The 19,806-nt window shown below is 38.3% G+C and overlaps 1 protein-coding gene across 39 annotated transcripts in view; it reads right to left on the reverse strand.

Annotated features, from left to right (window-relative positions):
- The window catches only part of NEK1 (NIMA related kinase 1), a 123,939-nt gene that overhangs the window by 10,192 nt on the left and 93,941 nt on the right, over positions 1–19,806 (reverse strand). For all 39 annotated transcript variants that reach the window (XR_014055133.1, XR_014055139.1, XR_014055137.1 and 36 more), the window contains 5 exons: positions 19,130–19,306; positions 15,266–15,386; positions 7,276–7,364; positions 5,809–6,056; positions 421–563 (listed from right to left, as the gene is read on the reverse strand). Coding sequence is in view for 22 of the 39 variants with exons in the window: in XM_081495136.1 (XP_081351262.1) it covers positions 421–563; positions 5,809–6,056; positions 7,276–7,364; positions 15,266–15,386; positions 19,130–19,306 (778 nt within the window). In the remaining 17 variants the exon portion in view is untranslated. The remainder of the gene's footprint in view (positions 1–420; positions 564–5,808; positions 6,057–7,275; positions 7,365–15,265; positions 15,387–19,129; positions 19,307–19,806) is intronic.

The raw sequence follows: 19,806 nt of genomic DNA on the forward strand, positions 1-19,806 counted from the left end.
AGCCACTAAAATGAGAAGTCCTCAAACCTCAATGAAGAGTAGCCCCTGCTCGCTACAATTAGAGAAAGTCCATGTGCAGCAATAAAGACCCAGCAAAGGCAAAAATAAATAAATAAAATTAAAATTAATAAGTAATTAAAATTAATAAATAAAAGTTAAAATGAAAAAAAAATGGTGGAGGACACAATGGTGACCATGTCCTTACATTCCTCAAGTGAAGTTAAGTTACAGTATTTAGAGGCAGACACACATACCAGAGTTTACTTCACTGTACTTTAAATACGCTGTAAAAAGTTAAAGCAGTAGTGAAACGTCAGCTACAGATCATGCTTGAAAAGTGTTGGGGAGCCACCCTTTCCAGAACATGTGTACACTCAGAAATCTCGTTAAGAGTCGGTATCTAAAGGTAATTGTGCTCACATGTCCTCAGAGTCCGATGGTCCTTCCTTAACATGCTCATCTTCCATTTCAAGATTGTCCTGACGTCCATCTCCCACAGTGGGGACATCCATCAGTGTTCTGAACAGTTTGGAGAGGTCTGGAAGTGAACATGTCCGCAACATCTGAAAAAAAGCAACAGATTTCTTATTAGGGGTGAGACAGTGAGAAAATTAAAACTAGAGGAAAAAATTAGAAAACTGGAGCTAGTAATAATTTTGTTATATATATATATATATGCATCAACCACCCGTTTAGAGCTAAAAGCTTCTCAATCTAAGCTGAGAACCTACTTCTCTTAAACTTTAGCTCAGTATTTTATCAAAGATGAAACTAAGCTTGTGAGTGAGTTCTGCTTGGGTTTCTCTGAGAAGTGGCCTTTACAAGTCACAGAGGGTCTTTATCTGGGGAGCGCATATGGAGTGGAGCTGAAGTTGGGTCAGGACTTTCTCACTCACGGCTCTCCATCCCTCTGCCATGGCATGTCTGCTGATTCTTCCTTTCACTTTCTGAAAAGTACACTGTCCAACATGCTCTGTGTGCTGTTGTCCAAACTGGCTAAGCACCATCCCACACAAACTGGTTGTCCTTTCTATTACTTTACCTTACTGGTCAACATTGATTAAATCAGAGGCCTTCAGTTAGAGCAAAGAAGTTCCCACTATTGCCTCCCTGAGCAATGGACTGCGAGTGGTACCCTTCCCACCAGAAAAGACAGCTGGAAAGACAGGCACTCGATGTTCACGCTGAGAAGCACCGGGAGCAGCAGGGTGAAGAGGAACTGAGCACACTGAGATGAGAAAGAACAGCACAGTGGAGGTACTTAAAATGTGAATTTGTGCTGCACAAGGCCAGAATAATAGGAATAGCCCCTGTCCAGCACTCTCAACAATCAGAACATGAAGGGCAGACAGGGCTACGATACAAACATCTAGAGAAGTCAGTCTCAGGGCTGGGTCAACCCTACAGGAATCTGTAAGACCTGAAACATGACCGTTAAGGCCCAGATAAGATCCAAACACCAGATGGGAGACTGTACAGAACACACGTTAACTGAGTAAGAAAAGGTATGTACTTGGCCAAATCTACTGGTACAAACTGCTTTTGAGAATAAAAAAGAACAGATTTCTATTATTTGAAGATAATTTACGTATTACAGCTTGCAAGAGGAAAAAGAATGGTTATGTGGTACAAGATGGTACAGATATACTGCCTGGTTAAAGTATTTAATGATGGTACCATCAGCAGAATTTACACTTGACTTCCTTGTTCTTCTTATGGTTTGAGCCACATATATTAGAAACCCAGAGGCTGCAAAACATGCAGCCAGTAACCGTGTACCCAGATGCACGCTGATCAATAAAAACAAACAGCATATATGCATTATACATTTAAAAACAAGGGGACCACACAAAGGGATACAGTATTTTTTAAGCTGAAATAAATTTCAGCCCTGGTAAAATCACCTCAATTCTAGTTTCCTTCATTAAAATAAACTTCACAGCCCAAAACAAATTAACAGAGTTAGAAAGAAATTTCAGGTGGTATGTACCTCTCAGAACAGGTTTACACACTCATCAATCCAATAGTTCCTACAGGTCCTGTATTTAAAATCCTAATATTCACAGTCTTTTCTGACAGACTACTAATGTTTCAGATAGGATATTCATCTTCATTCATCTTCATACAGAAGAATTTTATGTAACAACACTTTCAGTTCTGTAATTCCAAGTCTACTAGATCTTTTTCATACTGTTTCAATAATATTCTATAGTTCTGACATTCACAGAAAGAAATCCTCCTGAAAATAGCTACTAATCCAGAACATGTTGCCTGAAATCTTACTTCATTTCTAGTTAGACTAATTTTTCCCAAAATTTTTTGTAGCATAATTCATGCAGCAAACATTTGGTACCATTATAAATCCTCTCAGATTGTGAGAAGATCTCATCTTTATGGAAAGCAAAGTTTTAGAAAACCTCAAAACATTTTTAAAAATGCAGTTCTTTTACATTTCTTATCCTTGGTTCTATTTTTTCTTGACAATGAAGACAACCATGTAAAAAGTGAATGAATTAAGTACTAGTTGCACTAATTAGAACTTCACGTGAAATGCTACTTAATTCTATCAACTCAGTTTTTCATCTATAGTATTTTTCATATAAAATTATGTATTATTCTCCAACTATACTACAAAATTGCTCATGATGAGCACCTTTTTTTAACGTCTACCTACTGCAAGTCAACTATAACACTAAACCCTCAAAATAGCTTCTACAAATATTTGCTCACTTCAACCCATAAACAAGGCTAAAAATGGAATGAAAACATTAAAACATCATGAACACTTAACAAAGGCAAAAATTGTGGACATTATTTAAGAACTGATAGTTTAGCAAATCAAAAGAAGACATTTAAGGTACTTGTGCTCTTTGTGAACTGTGCATTAATACTTCCCCTGACTCTGCATTTGCTGTACCAAGGCAAGAAATTCTCAAGTTTTTAGAGAGATCAGTCTTCCACTCTACTCCCCATTCAAGAAAGTATCAGTGGAACACATCTGGTCTCTCTGAACCCCTTATTCACTATCCCATTAGATAAGGAAGGTCTAGTGGGAAGGACAAGCAGGTTTTCCATTGGGCAACCTAGTGTCTATCCTTATGTACCTCAGACTGTGAGAAGATCTCATCTTTAAACTACTTTATCTTGACCCATTACAAATTTACCTTCAATAATCATTTATGTGTTACACTTTCAATTCTGCTGATACTCTGTTATAATTGTCTTAGGAAAGCCACCACTTTATATGTTTCCTGTCAGAAACAATGCAGCCCAGGAGACAATGTAAGTCTAGATCTAGCAGAAATGCTCCTTCAAAGTAAAAGTGAAATTAAAATGTTTTTAAATAAACAAAAGTTGAAAAAAATTCATTACCAACAGGGCTACCTAAGAGGTGTTAAAGAACATTTTAAAGTGATGGAAAAATAATGTGTATGTGCTCAGTCGCTCAGTTGTGTCTGATTCTTTGAAACCCCTTGGACTGTAGCCTGCCAGGCTCCTCTGTTCATGGGATTTACCAGGCAAGAATACTGGAGTGGGTTGCCATTTCCTCCTCCAGGGGATCCTCCTGACCCAGGTATTGAATCCGCATCTCTTCAAATTCTATAGTAGGTGATGAAGAATGGTTAATATGTAAATATAAAAGACTTCCTGTCATAATTTTCACTTTCTCTAAAAGATAACTGAATGCTTAAAGCAAAAATATAGAAATGTATTATGGAATTTATCATACATGCAGAAATAAAATACATGACAATTCCACAAAGGACAGGCAAGAGAGTGGAAATGGAAATGTACTGTTGTGAGGTTCTGATGCTATACATGAAGTGCCATAGTATTGTTTGAATAGAGACCGTGATAATCTAAAGATGTATATTGAAAACTGAGAAGTCTACCAAAAGCAAATAGTAGAGATAAAACACTAAAAAACTCAATCAAAAAGGGAGAATAAAAGCAAAAAGGGAACCAAAAAGAAATGAGACAAATAGAAAACAAATAGCAAAATAAGTTTAAGTTCAATCATATTGACAATGTCAAAAATTACATTAAATATAAACGACCCAACCACTTTGATTAAATGACTGTCATAATGGTTAATTAACAAGACTCAACTACATGACAACTACAAGAAATCCATATGAAATAAGTCTGATTAAAAGGAAAGGATGTAGGGACTTCCACGGTGCTTTGGTGATTAGGAATTCACCTGCCAATCAAGGAACACAGGTTGGATTCCTGGTCTGGGTGGATTCCACATGATGCAGAACAACTAAGCCTATGTGCCACAATTACTGAAGCCTGCTTGCCAGGAGCCCACGCTGTACAATCAGAGAGGCCACTGTAATGAGAAGTCTACGAACTGCAAGGAAGAATGTCCCCACTCACCGCAACTAGAGAAAGCCTGTGTGTAGCAACAAAGCCCAGATCACCCAATAAGTAAATAAATAACCTTATACAAAAGTACAGATTAAAAAATAAAGGATGTAAAAATCGATTCTTTGTAAACATTAAGCATAAGGAAGCTAGAATGACTATACATTAAAACCAGGAGGCAAAGTAGATTTCAGAACAAAGGGGTAGGTCTAGGGATAGAGTGAGTCATTTCATAATGATAAAAGGGTCAATTTATTTAAAAGATATTATTAATTTATATTCAACTGACTGGAAATTTCAACAGTGCTTTCCCAGTAGTTGATAAACAAGCAGAAAGAAAAGAAAGGATATGGAAGACTTGAACCACACTATCCCAAAGAGACACTTCCTAACAATAAATGTATCAATTCATCCAGAAAACAAAACTAAATTCTTACTCACTCAATAACAGAGCTTCAAAATACATAGAGCAAAAGCTGATAGAACTGAAAGAAGAAACACATAATTATACAAATATAGTTAAAAATTTCAATATTTTATTCTCAGCAACTAAGAGTTAATGTGAAAGTATTAAAAGACAAAAATAAAAAAATCAGTAAAGACAAAAAAAGCATGAACACCACCACTGGACTTAACTCTTGACAGTGACAGAACAATTCATCCAACGACAGAAGAATATACACCCTCTTAAGGAGATCTGTTAGTAGTAGTCACTGCAGCAAAGGAAACTGGAGAGTGACACGAGATATGCCAGAAGGCAACAGATAAAATAATTATAAAAGAAGAGTGTATTTCAACTGCTCAAAGATAAGGGCACAGGAGATATGCTGGTAAGTGATGACCTTGGCAGCAGCAGCTTCAATGGAGGAGTGGCTGACAGCCACACTATGATGTACTGGGAAATGAGGGCAGGGCGGGGGTGGGGGTGGGAAGCAAAGACACAACAAACAGCTGTGGGATATGAGCTGAGGGGATGTGAGCTCACAGACGTCTACCGTCCACGATGGGAACCGTCAGAGCGTGTGTGTGGATGGAATGGCCCATCTCAGAGAAAGAACTTCACAACACAGGCCAGAGAAGGAAGAAGAGGCAGCTTCCTTGAGAGGCTGAGGGAGGTTAGGTTCCAAAGATTAAGAAGGATTTCCTTTAATAGAAAAAAGGACACAAGCACAGAATGACTTAACATTGAAAAAAAAGAACTTTGGGTAATTTCCTGTTGGTCCAGAGGTTAAGGCTCCCTGATGCCACTGAAGGGGGGCACAGATTCTATCCCTGATCAGGGAACTAAGATCCCACATGCAACATGGCATGGTTAAAAAGTAAAAAAACTAAATAGATAATAAGAAAAATATCGTCAATATTATAGTTTACCAAAGAAAAATAATAAATGTGAAATGCTATCAAATGGATAGTTTTCCATTTGAGGAGCATACTTGCCTTTGGGTTGTTTGCATCAAATAGACCAGTTGAAAGTCCAATCAGCAAGGAATTCTGTTTTTTATTTCTTGGTGGTGAATCAGAATGAGATCGAAGTGGAAAGGATTCTTCTGGTGAACAGAGAACTGACTGAACCTGAGAGACTGCTTTCAGATGCTCAGAATAAACCACTTTATGGAAAAATGGTTCTGGTTGCATAGATTTATCTATATCACGCTTAGAGGGTGGAGATTCATCTACTCCAGGTTCTGTGGAATAAAGGAAAGATTACATGAACAGTCTATACAATACTCAGCTTTCTAAGTGATAATGAAAAAGTTCAGTATTTAACATGAATTATAGGCAAGAACTCCATGTCTATCAGAAAAACAAAATCAAAATATATATGTGATTTCACTACCTTACAAATAATCTTCAACCCCAGGGTATGTTTTATTATCAGAAAGGAGATTTAATTTGTTAAATACTTCCATTATATTGGAAGTTAGAAAATGCAGACACAAATCCAAGGACACGTGAGAAAATACTGTTTAAACACTCATACTTATACTTAATAGTTCCGGTTTAACTTTGTTCCTATAGGTAAGATATTAAAAAACTGTACTTCTTATATTTTAATTATTACTATTAGAAAGAAGACCAATTATTTAATGTCCTCAGATAATGGCTTAGCTTTGGCAAGCAATTCTTTTTGTTTTGAACATTCAGTAAGATAACTGATCAAAAAGATTTTATTGCCCACATTGACAAACAATACAGGCTTACAAATGCAGAGTACAGCAACCATAAAAAAGAATGAAATTCTGCCATTTGCAGCTACATAGATGGATTCAGAGAATATAATGCTGAGTGAAATAAATCAGATAGAGAAAGATTAATATGGTATGATATCATTATATGTGGAATCCAAAAAATAATACCAATGAATCTATATACAAAATAGAAACAGACTCATAGACATGGAAAACAAACATGTATAAACCAAAAAGGAGAGGGATGGGGAGGGACAAATTAGGAGTATGGGATTAATTATTATTAATTATAATAATTATATAACTATTTTAATAATTATATAGTTATTAATATAGTGATATATTTTATCAATCATTAACAATTATTATTATTAATTTTGTATTCTGCACAAAATAAATAACCAACAAGGACCTACTGTCTAGCACAGGAACAATTCCCAGTATCTTGTAATAACCTATAATGGAATCTAACCTGCAAATTAAAAAAATTAATCACCAGGCTAGGCACCTGAAGCCAATACAATATTATAAATCAACTATACTCCAAAAATATAATAAAAAATAAATGCAGAGTCCAGTGCACTACGCCTACAACATTTTTTAAGTGATTAAGGTGAATGGTAAGCAATGCTCTCTATTAACATACAGAATGAATGGAACAGGTTAGTGCTAACAACCTTTGAGAAAGTAATCAGGCCAATGCTGTGATGCTCACCTACATGAACTTCACTAAGGTGATCCACACTGCTCAGGGCTTTATCTTTAGAAAGTTCATTTTGCTGAATGGTGATCCTATCTTCCAACCTGCCATAAATAGATACACCAGTTACAAAAGCAAAATTTACCTGAAATAAAGGTACTCTCAAACACAGACGAGTAGAGCACAGGTCACTAGCATCTTGTGATCCCACTTCCAAATATTCTTCTCAATTCCAGTGTCCCTCACAAGCACAGCCTACCCTTCAGTTGTTCAAACCTCCACCAGTCAGGCTCATTCACGACACCAGCCTCAACATTCTTATCACAACGGTTCCCAGAGTGAAGCCCCTGCTGCTGCTGCTGCTGCTAAGTTGCTTCAGTCGTGTCCGACTCTGTGCGACCCCATGGACTGTAGCCTACCAGGCTCCTCCATCCATGGGATTCTCTAGGCAAGAGTACTGGAGTGGGGTGCCACTGCCTTCCCTGTGAAGCCCCTAGATGCCAGTAACACATGGGAACCTGTCTGAAATGCAAATTCTCAGGCCTTGCCCTAGCCCTGTGTGTCAGGAACTTTGAGGGATATGGCTTAGCAAGCTGTAGCCCTTTACAGCAAAATGTATCCCATTACAGCAAAATGTTGTAATGTTTAAGAACTACCACTTTAACCAATCAAAATGCCTCGTAATAGCAGAAAACATATTAATACTATGAAATACTTTACAACTATTTAAAAAACGAAGTACAGATCTGTATAACTAGATATGCATCAAGGGTCAAGATATATTATTAAGTAAGTGAAGTAACTTTCAGATCAAATGATATTAAATGGTGTTAGATTTGAAACAATGCTGTTCAGCGCAGTAAAATAAAAAGAATAGTTTGTTCAAAAATGTTTTAACTCTTACGCAAAGAACTCACAATTTTTCTCTCAATAAATGCTGGGAACTAAATTCATGTACTATTTGTTAACAAAATTATAAAGACGAGAAGAGTATATTCCAAAAGGTACCAGTAATTTATTTCTGGGCTTTCGGTTATAGTTCAGTTCAGTTGCTAAGTCGTGTTCGACTCTTTGTAACCCCATGGACTGCAGCACACTAGGCTTGCCTGTCCTTTACCATGTCCCAGAGTTTGCTCACACTCATGTCCATTGAGTTGGTGATGCCATCCAAACATCTCATCCTCTGCTGCTCCCTTCTACTCCTGCCCTCAAACTTTCCCACCATCAGGGTCTTTTCCATTGAGTTAGTTCTTCGCATCAGGTGGCCAAAGTATTGGAGTTTCAGCTTCAACATCAGTCCTTCCAATGAATATTCAGGACTGATTTCTTTTAGGATTGACTGGTTTGATCTCTTTGCAATCCAAGGAACTCTCAAGAGTCTTCTCCAACACACAGTTCAAAAGCATCAATTCTTCAGCACTCAGTTTTCTTTATGGTCCAACTCTCACATCCATACATGACTACTGGAAAAACCATAGCTTTGACTAAGCAGAACTTTGTTGGTAAAGCAATGTCTCTGCTTTTTAATATGCTGTCTAGGCTGGTCATAGCTTTTCTTTCAAGGAGCAAGTGTCTTTTAATTTCACGGCTGCAGTCACTATCTGCAGTGATTTTGGAGCCAAGTCCCTCACTGTTTCCATTGTTTCCCAATCTATTTGCCATGAAATGGTGGGACCAGATGCCAAGATCTTAGTTTCCTGAATGTTGAGGTTTAAGCCAGCCTTTTCACTCTCCTCTTTCACTTTCATCAAGAGGCTCTTTAGTTCCTTTTCACTTTCTGCCATAAAGGTGGTTTCATCTGCATATCTGAGGTTATTGATATTTCTCCTGGCAAACTGGATTCCAGCTTGTGCTTCATCCAGCCTGGCATTTTGCATGATGTACTCCACATATAAGTTAAATAGGCAGGGTGACAATATACAGCCTTGATGTACTCCTTTCCCGATTTTGAACCAGTCCGTTGTTCCATGTTTGGTTCTAACTGTTGCTTCTTGACCTGCACATAGATTTCTTAGGAGGCAGGTCAGGTGGTCTGGTATTCCCATCTCTTTAAGAATTTTCCATAGTTTGTTGTGATCCACAGAGTCAAAGGCTTTGGCATAGTCAGTACAGCAGAAGTAGATGCTTTTTCTGGAATTCTCTTGCTCTATGATCCAACAGATGTTGACAATTTGATCTCTGGTTCCTCTGCCTTTTCTAAATCCAGTTGAAGTTCTCGGTACATGTACTGTTGAAGCCTTGCTTGGAAAGTTTTCAGCATTACTTTGCTAGCATGTAAAATGAGTGCAATTCTGTGGTAGTTTAACCATTCTTTGGCATTGTCTTTCTTTGGATTGGAATGAAAACTGATCTTCTCCAGTCCTCTGGCCACTGCTGAGCTTTCCAGATGTGCTGGCATATTGAGTGCAGCACTTTCACAGCACCATCTTTTAGGATTTGAAATAGCTCAGCTGGAATTCCGTCACCTCCACTAGTTTTGTTCGTAGTAATGTTTCCTAAGGCCCACTTTACTTCGCATTCCAGGATGTCTGGCTCTAGGTGAGCGATAACACCATGTAGTTATCTGGGTCATGAATATGTTTTTTGTATAGTTCTTCTGTGTATTCCTGCCACCTCTTCTTAATATCTTGTGCTTCTGTTAGGTCCATACCACTTCTGTCCTTTACCGTGTCCTTCTTTGCATGAAATGTTCCGTTGGTATCTCTAAATTTCTTTAAGAGATCTCTAGCTTTTCTATTGTTTTCCTCTATTTTTTTTGCATTGATCACTTAGAAAGGCTTTCTTCTCTCTCCTTGCTTTTCTTTGGAACTCTGCATTTAGATGGGCATATCTGTCCTTTTCTCCTTTTCCTTTTGCTTCTCTTCTTTTCTCAGTTATTTGTAAGGCCTCCTCAGACAACCATTTTGCCTTTTGCATTTCTTTTTCTTGGGGATGTCTTTTCTTTTTTTGATTATAAGGCAATTTTAATTTTGCTAGTACTTTTTCTGCTGCTGAGTCACTTCAGTTGTGTCCAACTCTTTGGAACCCCATGGACTGTAGCCTGCAAGACTCCTCTATTCACGGGATTCTCCAGGCAAGAATACTGAAAGGGGTTGCTATTCCCTCCTCCAGGAGATCTTCCTGATCCAGGGATCAAACCCACGTCTTTTATGTCTCCTGCATTGGCAGTGGGTTCTTTACTACTAGCACCACCTGGGAAGTCCCATAAATGTGAACTCATTTAGTTCATTTCAAATTTAAATAATTTTTTACTTTTCAGTTTTAAATTTTGAGTAACTCTTATTTTATTTTAAAAAGTTATTTATTTTTAATCACACAAGTAATATATTTTTTCATTCAAAATGTAATGTTCCTTGAATCCTCAAAAAGGGAAACATAAAATACCATTTGCTACAGCAATTCCACTCTGGATATATACTCAAAAGAACTGAATACAGATGTGCGAAGACTTGTACACAATGTTTACAGAAGCACTATTCAAAACAGGCAAAAGGCAGAAACTACCCTGGAAATGACTACCATCATCTGCTGAATGCTATCAACCACACAATGTATAAAAATATAGGGTATAGTCATATAAGGAATACTATTCATGAAAAGGAATGAAGAACTGATACATCCTACAACACAGACAAGCCCTGAAAGCAGTATGCTAAGTGAAAGAAGGCAGATACAAAAAGCCACATACTGTGATTCTATAGGAAATTTCCAGAATAGGCAAATCCATGAGATCAGTGTTGGCAGGAGCTGGGGAGGTGAACATGAAGAGTGGGTGCTTATAGGTACAAGGGTTCCACTGGGGTCGAGGGTAATGTACTAGAACCATAGAGTATAAAACTGTACACTTCAAAATTATTAAAATGATAAAATTTATATAAATAAATATATATATTTATCTCAGTGAAAAATCTTTTCCCTTTTAGGATTTCCCTAAACAATCAAAATCCCAGTTGCTTTTACTATTATCAGTTTTATATATATATATCTTACTATACTTTTCCCCTAAATTTATATACATCTATATATGCACTTAAGAACATTTTATAGGATTATCACAGCATTGTTCTAATATATGGAAATGTTTTTTATTCAATATCATCAAATCATCAAATACTCTGGACATATTTCCATATTTATACAAGGAGTTCCATTTAATTTCAGTGCTGCATGCTAGCCATTACACAGTATCCTTTGTTGCTGTGACTTTGCTAAGTTGTGTTCAACTCTTTGTGACCCCATGGACTGCAGCACACCAGGCTTGCTTGTCCTTCAGCATCTCTCAGAGTCTGTTCAAACTCATGTCCATTGAGTTGGTGATGCCATCCAAACATCTCATCCTCTGTCGCCTCCTTCTCCTCCTGCCCTCAATCTTTCTCAGCATCAGGGTCTTTTCCAATGAGTTGACTCTTCGCATCAGGTGGCCAAAGTATTGGAGTTTCAGCATCAGTCCTTCCAATGAATATTCAGGGTTGATTTCCTTTAGGATTGACTGATTTGATCTCCTTGCAGTCCAAGGGACTCTCAAGAGTTTTCTCCAGCACCACAGTTCAAAAGCATCAATTCTTCAGCAATCATCCTTCTTTATGGTCCAACTCTCACATCTGCACATGACTACTGGAAAAACCACAGCTTTGTCTAGATGGACCTTTGTCAGCAAAGTGATGTCTCTGCTTTTTAATATGCTGTCTAGGTTTGTCATAGCTTTTCTTCCATGGCGCAAGTGTCTTTTAATTTCATGGCTGCAGTCACCATCTACAGTGATTCTGAAGCCCAAGAAAATAAAATCTGTCACTGTTTCCATTTTTTTTCCATCTTTGCCATGATGGATGCCATGATCTTAGCTTTTTGAATGCTGAGTTTTAAGCCAGCTATTTCACTCTCCTCTTTCACTTTCATCAAGAGGCTCTTCAGTTCCTCTTCACTTTCTGCCATTAGAGTGACATCACATGCGTATCTGAGTTTGCTGTTTCTCCCAGCAATCTTGATTCCAGCTTGTGATTCATCCAACCTGGCATTTGGCATGATGCACCCCTGGAGAAGGAAATGGCAATCCACTCCAGTATTCTTGCCTGGAAAATCCCATGGACAGAGGAGCCTGGTAGGCTACAGTCCATGGGGTTGCAAAGAGTCAGACACGACTGAGCCATTTGACTTTACTTTACTCTGCATGTAAGTTAAATTAGCAGGGTGACAATATACAGCCTTGATGTACTCCTTCCAATTTTGAACCAGTCCATTGTTCCATGTCTGGTTCTAACTGTTTCTTCTTGTTCTGCATATAGTTTCCTCAAGAGACAGGTAAGGTGATTTGGTATTCCCATCTCTTTAAGAACTTTCCACCGTTTGCTGTGATAAACTGTCAAAGGCTTTAGCATTGTCAAGAAGCAGATTTTTTTTTTTTAATTTCCTTGCTTTTTCTATGATCCAACAGATGTTAGCAATTTGATCTCTGATCCCTCTGCCTTTTCTAAATCCAATTTGTACATCTGGAAGTTCTTGGTTCGTGTACGGTTGAAGCTTAGCTTGAAGGATTTTGAGCATTACCATGCTAGCTTGTGAAATGAGTGTAATTGTACGGTAGTTTGAACATTCTTCAGCATTTCCTTTCTTTGAGACTGGAATGAAAACTGACCTTTTCCAGTCTTGCGGCCACTGCTGAGTTTTCCAAATTTGCTGGCATACTGAGTGAAGCACTTTAGCAGCATCATCTTTTAGGACCTGAAATAGCTCAGCAGAATACTTAAAACAGTGTTTTTAGCCACTTCCTTATTACTGATCAGATTACTTCAAATAATTTCCTGTGACTCTCCCAAAATAAACATTCTTGCACATGCTTCTCTGCATCCATGTCCAAGTCCAGCCCACCTCCTGTTTTCACAGATAAAGTTGCACTGGAACAGCCACACTCACCTGTTTATGTGTTACCTATGGTTGCTTTTACAGATCAAAGGCAGCACCGAATAGCCAGATCACAGAGCATACGGTCGACAGGGCCAAAAAAGTTCACTATATGGCCCTTTACAGAAAACATATGACAACCCTTGTTATGAGCAGAGCGAAGGAATGAACTTCCAATTATTATTTTAAGAAGGAAGGTAACAAGAACACCAAAATATGACAGTGATTTCCCCGGACAAAAGGGAACTATAAGAGGACTCTCCCGAGTACTAATACAAAAATCCTGAAATTGTCATACTGAGTGAAGTAAGTCAGGCTGAGAAAGATAAATATATGATACTGCTTCTATGCGGAATTCAAAAAAAAAAAAGGTACAAATGAACTTATTTATAAAACAGAAATAAAGACATAATTGTAGAAAACAAACTTATGGTTACCAGGGGGTAAGGGAGGGGGATAAATTAGAAGACTGGGATTGACATATACACACTACTATATACAAAATAGATAAATAAGAACTTGTTGGATAGCACAGGGAACTCTACTTAATACTCTGTAATGGCCTATATGGTCACAGAATCTAAAAAAGAGTGGATATATGTATATTTGATTCACTCTGCTGTACAGCTGAAACTAACACAACATTGTAAATCAACTATACTCCAATAAAAATTAATTTAAAAAATTAATGGCAAAAAAAATCACAAAATGAAGTATTAGCAAACAGAAGTACATTAAAATTAGCAAACAGAAGACCAAGAAGAGTTTACTAAGGTATGCAGGATAGTTCAATATTAGGTAACCTATTAGTATAATTTATTATGCTGATAGATAAGGGGAAACAATTAAATGAATGGATCCACTGATGCCAAAGTCATTTGATACAATACATTCCAGACTTTTTAGCCAGTAAAATGAGTAGACACTGCTTGAGCTAGAAATTATAGTCATGCCTAATGATGGTTAACATTAGAAACATTTCACTGAAGTTACGAACAAGAGAGAGAACCCTATTTCCAATATAACTGTATAAAATGTACTAAGTGATGCAACTGGAGAGAAAGAAATGAGTGTGAAAAAAACTGGAAAGACAGCCATCATTATTTTCGTATGATTGTACATATGAAAAATACGAAAGATTCAACTGAAAGTCTACATGAATAATAGTAGGATACCAATAAGAGAGCAGTAACAAAACCAACATAAAGAAGGTGTAAGCTTTCATATATACCACCTTTTAGTTCCACGATCTCACAGAGGAATAGTTATCATTTATAAAATAATCACAAGATGATATATCTAGGAATAAGCTTACCAATAATAGTGCAGAGCTTAGATGAAAGCTCAAATTGGGCGGGAAGGGGAGGCGACTATATTCATATACATGCAAATTAACCTTACTAAAGGTTATCCACTGTAGCATCATCTGTAATAGCAACTATTATAGGAGACTAATTAGAGCTATGGTATATCCCTATATTGGAACACTATGTAGCTTTAAAGTAGCAAAAAAGAGGAAGCCCTCTGTGTATTAATATGAAAAAATTCCCCAACTACTGACATAAAATGGTGGAAAAAACTCTGTGCCTTATAATAACAACTATATTTAAAAGTGAAGGTGAAAGGCACTCAGTTGCGCCTGACTCTTTGTGACCCTATTGACTGTAACCCTCCAGGCTCCTTTATCCGTGGAATTCTCAGGCAAGAATACTGGAGTGGGTAGCCTTTCCCTTCTCCAGGGGATCTTTTCAACCTAAGGGATTGAATCCAGGTCTCTCGCATTGCAGGCGGATCTTTACCATCTGAGCCACAAGGGAAGTCCATTTAAAAGTGAGGGAGACTATATCTTTGCTTTTGCTTCATATTAACCAAGTTTGGAAAGAGGACAGAGTGGGAATTTGCTGGGTGGGGACAAAAGTGGGAAACAGACCTTTTACTGTGTATTTTTATACATTTGCTGATTTCTGAACCTCACAAATGTGATACCTATTCCCAAATTAACTATTTTCGTAATTGATTTAATGTAATATTGGGCTACTCCAGTATTTCCGTGAAAGGCATGACATGAAGGGAGCAGGTGTGAAATGTGAGGGAAGAGGTGACGTACTCAACCTCCTCTGCTCCTTCTCTCTCACTGACCCACATGTCGAGAACGGGGTGGGGCAAACCACCATCTCTGTCTGCTCTACTTGGCTCCTGCAGCACTTCTGCCTCCAAGTCATCAGGCTCTGCAAGGTAAAAACAGGACAAGAAACAGGTCTCAAAGCAAAATCCACTTAGAGAAAACAGAATAAATCTCTTATAGATGATCATACCTCGTTTCAGGCTAATGTAGTAACTGTAACAAAAAATCAGTAGTTTATCTATAGATCCTTAATCTTACTGTCTTTACATTGTAGTTGTTTCTGAAATAACAGACTGCTCCTTTTGCATTTCCACTGCAATAAAAATACCTGGGAAGAAATATAGTGTACTCTGTATTTTTCATTATTATAAAAAAGTTTTACTTCATTAACATTTCAGTAATATATAAATTGCTTTCTAGAAGATATAAAAACTTAAAAAAATTACACAATCTGTGGCCAGAAATATGGACGGAGAATAGAATATAATACCATTGATTAGTAACTGATGGGAAAGTTCAATCATCAAAAAAAAAAACACCCCCTCTTACCTGGACTTTCACAGTGAAAAGGAGAATGTAACTAGAGTGCTAAACCTCTTTTCCTAAACTGTCAAAGAATTAATAACCAGGGAACTATCTCTGTTCTCTGGCAGTGGCTTGTGTTTCACCTGGGTGATATTTCCTGAAAGTCAACAGCAATGAGAAGAGAGTTTCTCTCTTCGTTTGTTAATTTCTCTCTTTCCTGTCCAATTCAAATTATTGATACTTTCTTGTTTCAGCCACCATGGCCACTTTTTTTCCTTCTCTATTTTAAAAGTTTCTAATTAGTTGTCCTGTTTAGACAGATGATTGGTATGTACCAATCCTTAAAATTTTTATCTTTTATTCAAATCATTCTTTGATCACCCTGACAAATAAGCACTTGGAGGAGGGGTATCCTGCACAAAATTTTTTAAACGAGTAACTGTTCTCTGGCACCTTAAGCCACATCAATGTGACTCATTGCACAAACTAGATTTGTGACTGTACTGCCCACAGAGGCAACAATATTTACTACATGGCTTTTGCAGAAACTTGTCCCAGCTCTTGTCCCAGCTCTAATAGGCTATACAGTCACTATTATTAAATATACACCTAACAGGTTCTTTTTTTTTTTTTTTTAAGAAAAGACATAAGATACCCATTGGACCGGGAGGCCTGGTGTGCTGCGATTCATGGGGTCGCAAAGAGTCGGACATGACTGAGCGACTGAACTGAACTAAGATTCTAGTGAACAAGACTATTTTACAAGACTACAAGGTCACACATGTGGCAGCTGTCCAGCCTTCCTCTCATCCAGAGTGGGCTCTGTTGTCCCAAGTCCCTGAGTCTGGATCAGTAGTGTGATTGCCTAGACCTGTGGAGTACAGCTGGAGTCCTGCAGGCCTGGCCCACATCTAGCCTTTTAAGAGAACCAGCAGTTTCCACTTTGGAACCTGGAAGTTTAAACCACAAGAAAGCAGTTTAAGGACCCTGAAGAGACAACATGGCAAGGCCCTGAGACTTAAAGCACAGGAGTGGGACCCAGCAGCACAGGCACAGCTGAGCCACGATGCCAGGTGTGGAGTGACAGCATCTCCCACCCAAGTAAGTCCAGCTGATGGGTTAACACCACTGAGCAATGCCAGCTGATGCCAGGAGGAGGAGAAGGAATGTCCCAGTTCCTAATCCACAGAGTTTGAGATAAATCAGGACAGTTCTTTTAAATCACTAAGTCTGGGACGCAAACTGCTTTGCAGCGAGAGATAACTGAAACAGAATTTCCTGTCTGAAGATAGGGTGCTGACACGACAAAGGTTAGATATGTGCACTGGTTTGGGGACAGGCCAGCATCTGACACTGAAAGGTTTCAAGGAGGCTGTGGTGAGAGCCTGGCCCATGAAGAGTGGTTACTGGAGGCTGGAGGAAAGGGCATTCTTGTGACATGGTGGCAGAAAGTGTGGCCCTGTGACATGAAAAAGGATGAGAGAAAATGCACCTTACAAAGATTCAGTGACTGAGCTAAGGAGCTATCTGAGTAGACCATTTACAGTGCCAGTGAGATTCCTAAGACAGCCACTTACAAACCACAAGGAGAAAAAGGTGAGTTGAAGAAAGATCAGTTTAGCTCATGAGGAGAACTCAGAAGAGGAACTATCTCAAGGGAAAAGATGCCTCCAGATAGACACTAACTTCAGGCAGTAAGACCTTCTGCTGGGCACAGAAGGATTTAAAGGTCTGTCTTTCTGACTCTTGCTGTTGGACAAGAGGATTGCTGAGCATCTCAATTGCCTTCCTCACAGCAACTGCAGGCAGAGACGGCATGGTCTCAAAAAACAAACCCAAACCAAAAACCTCAGTGATTTTTCACTAAATGTCAGTAACATTCATAAAAAATTCACAAAATCATTAATACTTGCAGAAACACTCCCCAGCATGATTGAAAGGGAAGATACAGCCCACAGAAGAGCCTTGAGGGCACCAATGTTTTGTGGGAAGGAAGCAAGCTGGCCAAGCTACTCCTGGTGGGATCTCATTTCTATGTACCCACAATCTTGTACATTCCCTGTTTTTGACAAGGAGTCTCACGTCCTCTTCATCACTGTGTTATATTTATGAGTGAAAAAGCAAGTGAAAAGAACTCTCTAGGTCTTCAGATTGAAAGTAAATGTATTCAAAGAACTGCACCCAGAGAACCTCATTTAAACACAGGCCTGACCTTGATGACAACATCTGAGCCAATGTCATAGTTAGATGTGGCTATGAAGAGTCAGTGTATTCTGCATGTGAGGGGATATAAATAAGTTTGGTAAAAGGGCAGACTTTGACATTAAAGATGGCTACAAATACAAAGACTCTTGACAGTCCCTTGGACTGAAAGGAGATCAAACCAGTCAATCCTAAAGGAAATCAACCCTGAATATTCATTGGAAGAACTGATGGTGAAGCTTCAATACTTTGGGCAGCTAGTATGAAGAGCCGACTCATTGGAAAAGACCGTGACGCTGGGAAAGACTGAAGGCAGGAGGAGAAGGGGACAACAGAAGATGAGATAGTATCATTGACTGAACTGACAGAAGTTTGAGCAAACTCTGAGAGATGGTGAAGAACAGTGAAGCCTGGCGAGCTACAGTCCATGGAGTCGCAAAGAGCTGGATATGACTAAATGACTGAACAACAACAATTACAAAATATTTAACCCTTTCACCCTTGAGAGGTGTCTGTTTCCCCTCCCTCTGAATCCAGGCTTGTTTGCAACTACTTTGACCAATGAAGTACAGCAGAAGCAACCCTGTGCCAGTTCGGAGACTAGCTTCTACGAGTCTAAGTCGCTTCTGCCTGTGTACCTGTGAGCCATGGAAGACGTCAGACCATCCTGCTGGACAGAGTACAGAGAAAGGCCTGGAGGCTGCATGAAGAGGAAGGGGCCACCAGCCTCACCATCTTTCAGCTGTACCAGTCAGGACACCAGTTAAGCCCTCTTGGAACCATGAGACCAGGTCATCACAGAGATGACAGCACATGCATTAGAAAAGCGCGGGGGTGAGCCAGGGCTTGACTCAATTCCCAACACACAAAATGAGGAGACAGAGTAAAATTGGCTGTTCTAAAATTGGAAGACAGAGTAAAATGTATGTTGTTCTAACACTAAGTTTTGGGGTGATTTGCAATGTGTTTATAAAAAAAACCCCAGTACTAGAAAAATAGTGAACCTAGTTTGAGATGAATCACCCAAACATAAACAAATATTTTGAAGGTTTATTTATAAAGAAGACAATAAAGTATTATTAAACCAAATAAATCTCCTTTTGCCCCATGAAAACATACCCTCCAAATCTCCTTCTGGTTTCAATGCTGTCTGTAGAGATGCTTCACTAATGTTTGGACTGTTTGTTTCAACAGAAGAATCAAAAGTAGCTGATGGGTTCATTTCAAGTGAAATACATTTTACTTTTTCTTCTTCAATAATTAAGGATTTGCAATTCTCCCTTTCAGGAGAAATCTCTGAAACAACAAAAATGAAAAGTCATGCTATGTTCTCACACTGACTTGATTTTTATCTGCAATAGCATTTAGAACAAAGTTTGTTCTCACAGAAGGTAATTACTAGTTAAGTTCTGTTATGTACTAGAAATTAATAAATGATTAAGGCACATGATAGTCAAATTAAATTTAAATTCGAAGGCATTTTTGTTATAAAGATACTGCTTTTCAAGCTTTTCAGATCAGTTAGAAAAATGTTTGACTTTACTTAACAATCACAGCTCTCATTCAAAGTATTTTGAACTTAAGACATTTTAGCATCAAAGCTATGTATGACACATCAGTGTACGAACCTTTTTGAAGGACTGACACTTAGTTTAATAACTAATTTACTGTGTTTGGGTGTTTATGGTGCTCTCTACTTAAGAAACCAGTGATTCTCTTTCTTGAGTACTTAGTTCTCTGTACATTCTCCTCTAAGCTCTGTGCCTCATCTGTAATTACTGATGACAAGCAGAGCT

The sequence above is a fragment of the Giraffa tippelskirchi genome, chromosome 1 (assembly GCF_054371585.1).
Source record: "Giraffa tippelskirchi isolate mGirTip1 chromosome 1, T2T-mGirTip1v1.2.pri, whole genome shotgun sequence".
Lineage (NCBI taxonomy): Eukaryota > Metazoa > Chordata > Mammalia > Artiodactyla > Giraffidae > Giraffa > Giraffa tippelskirchi.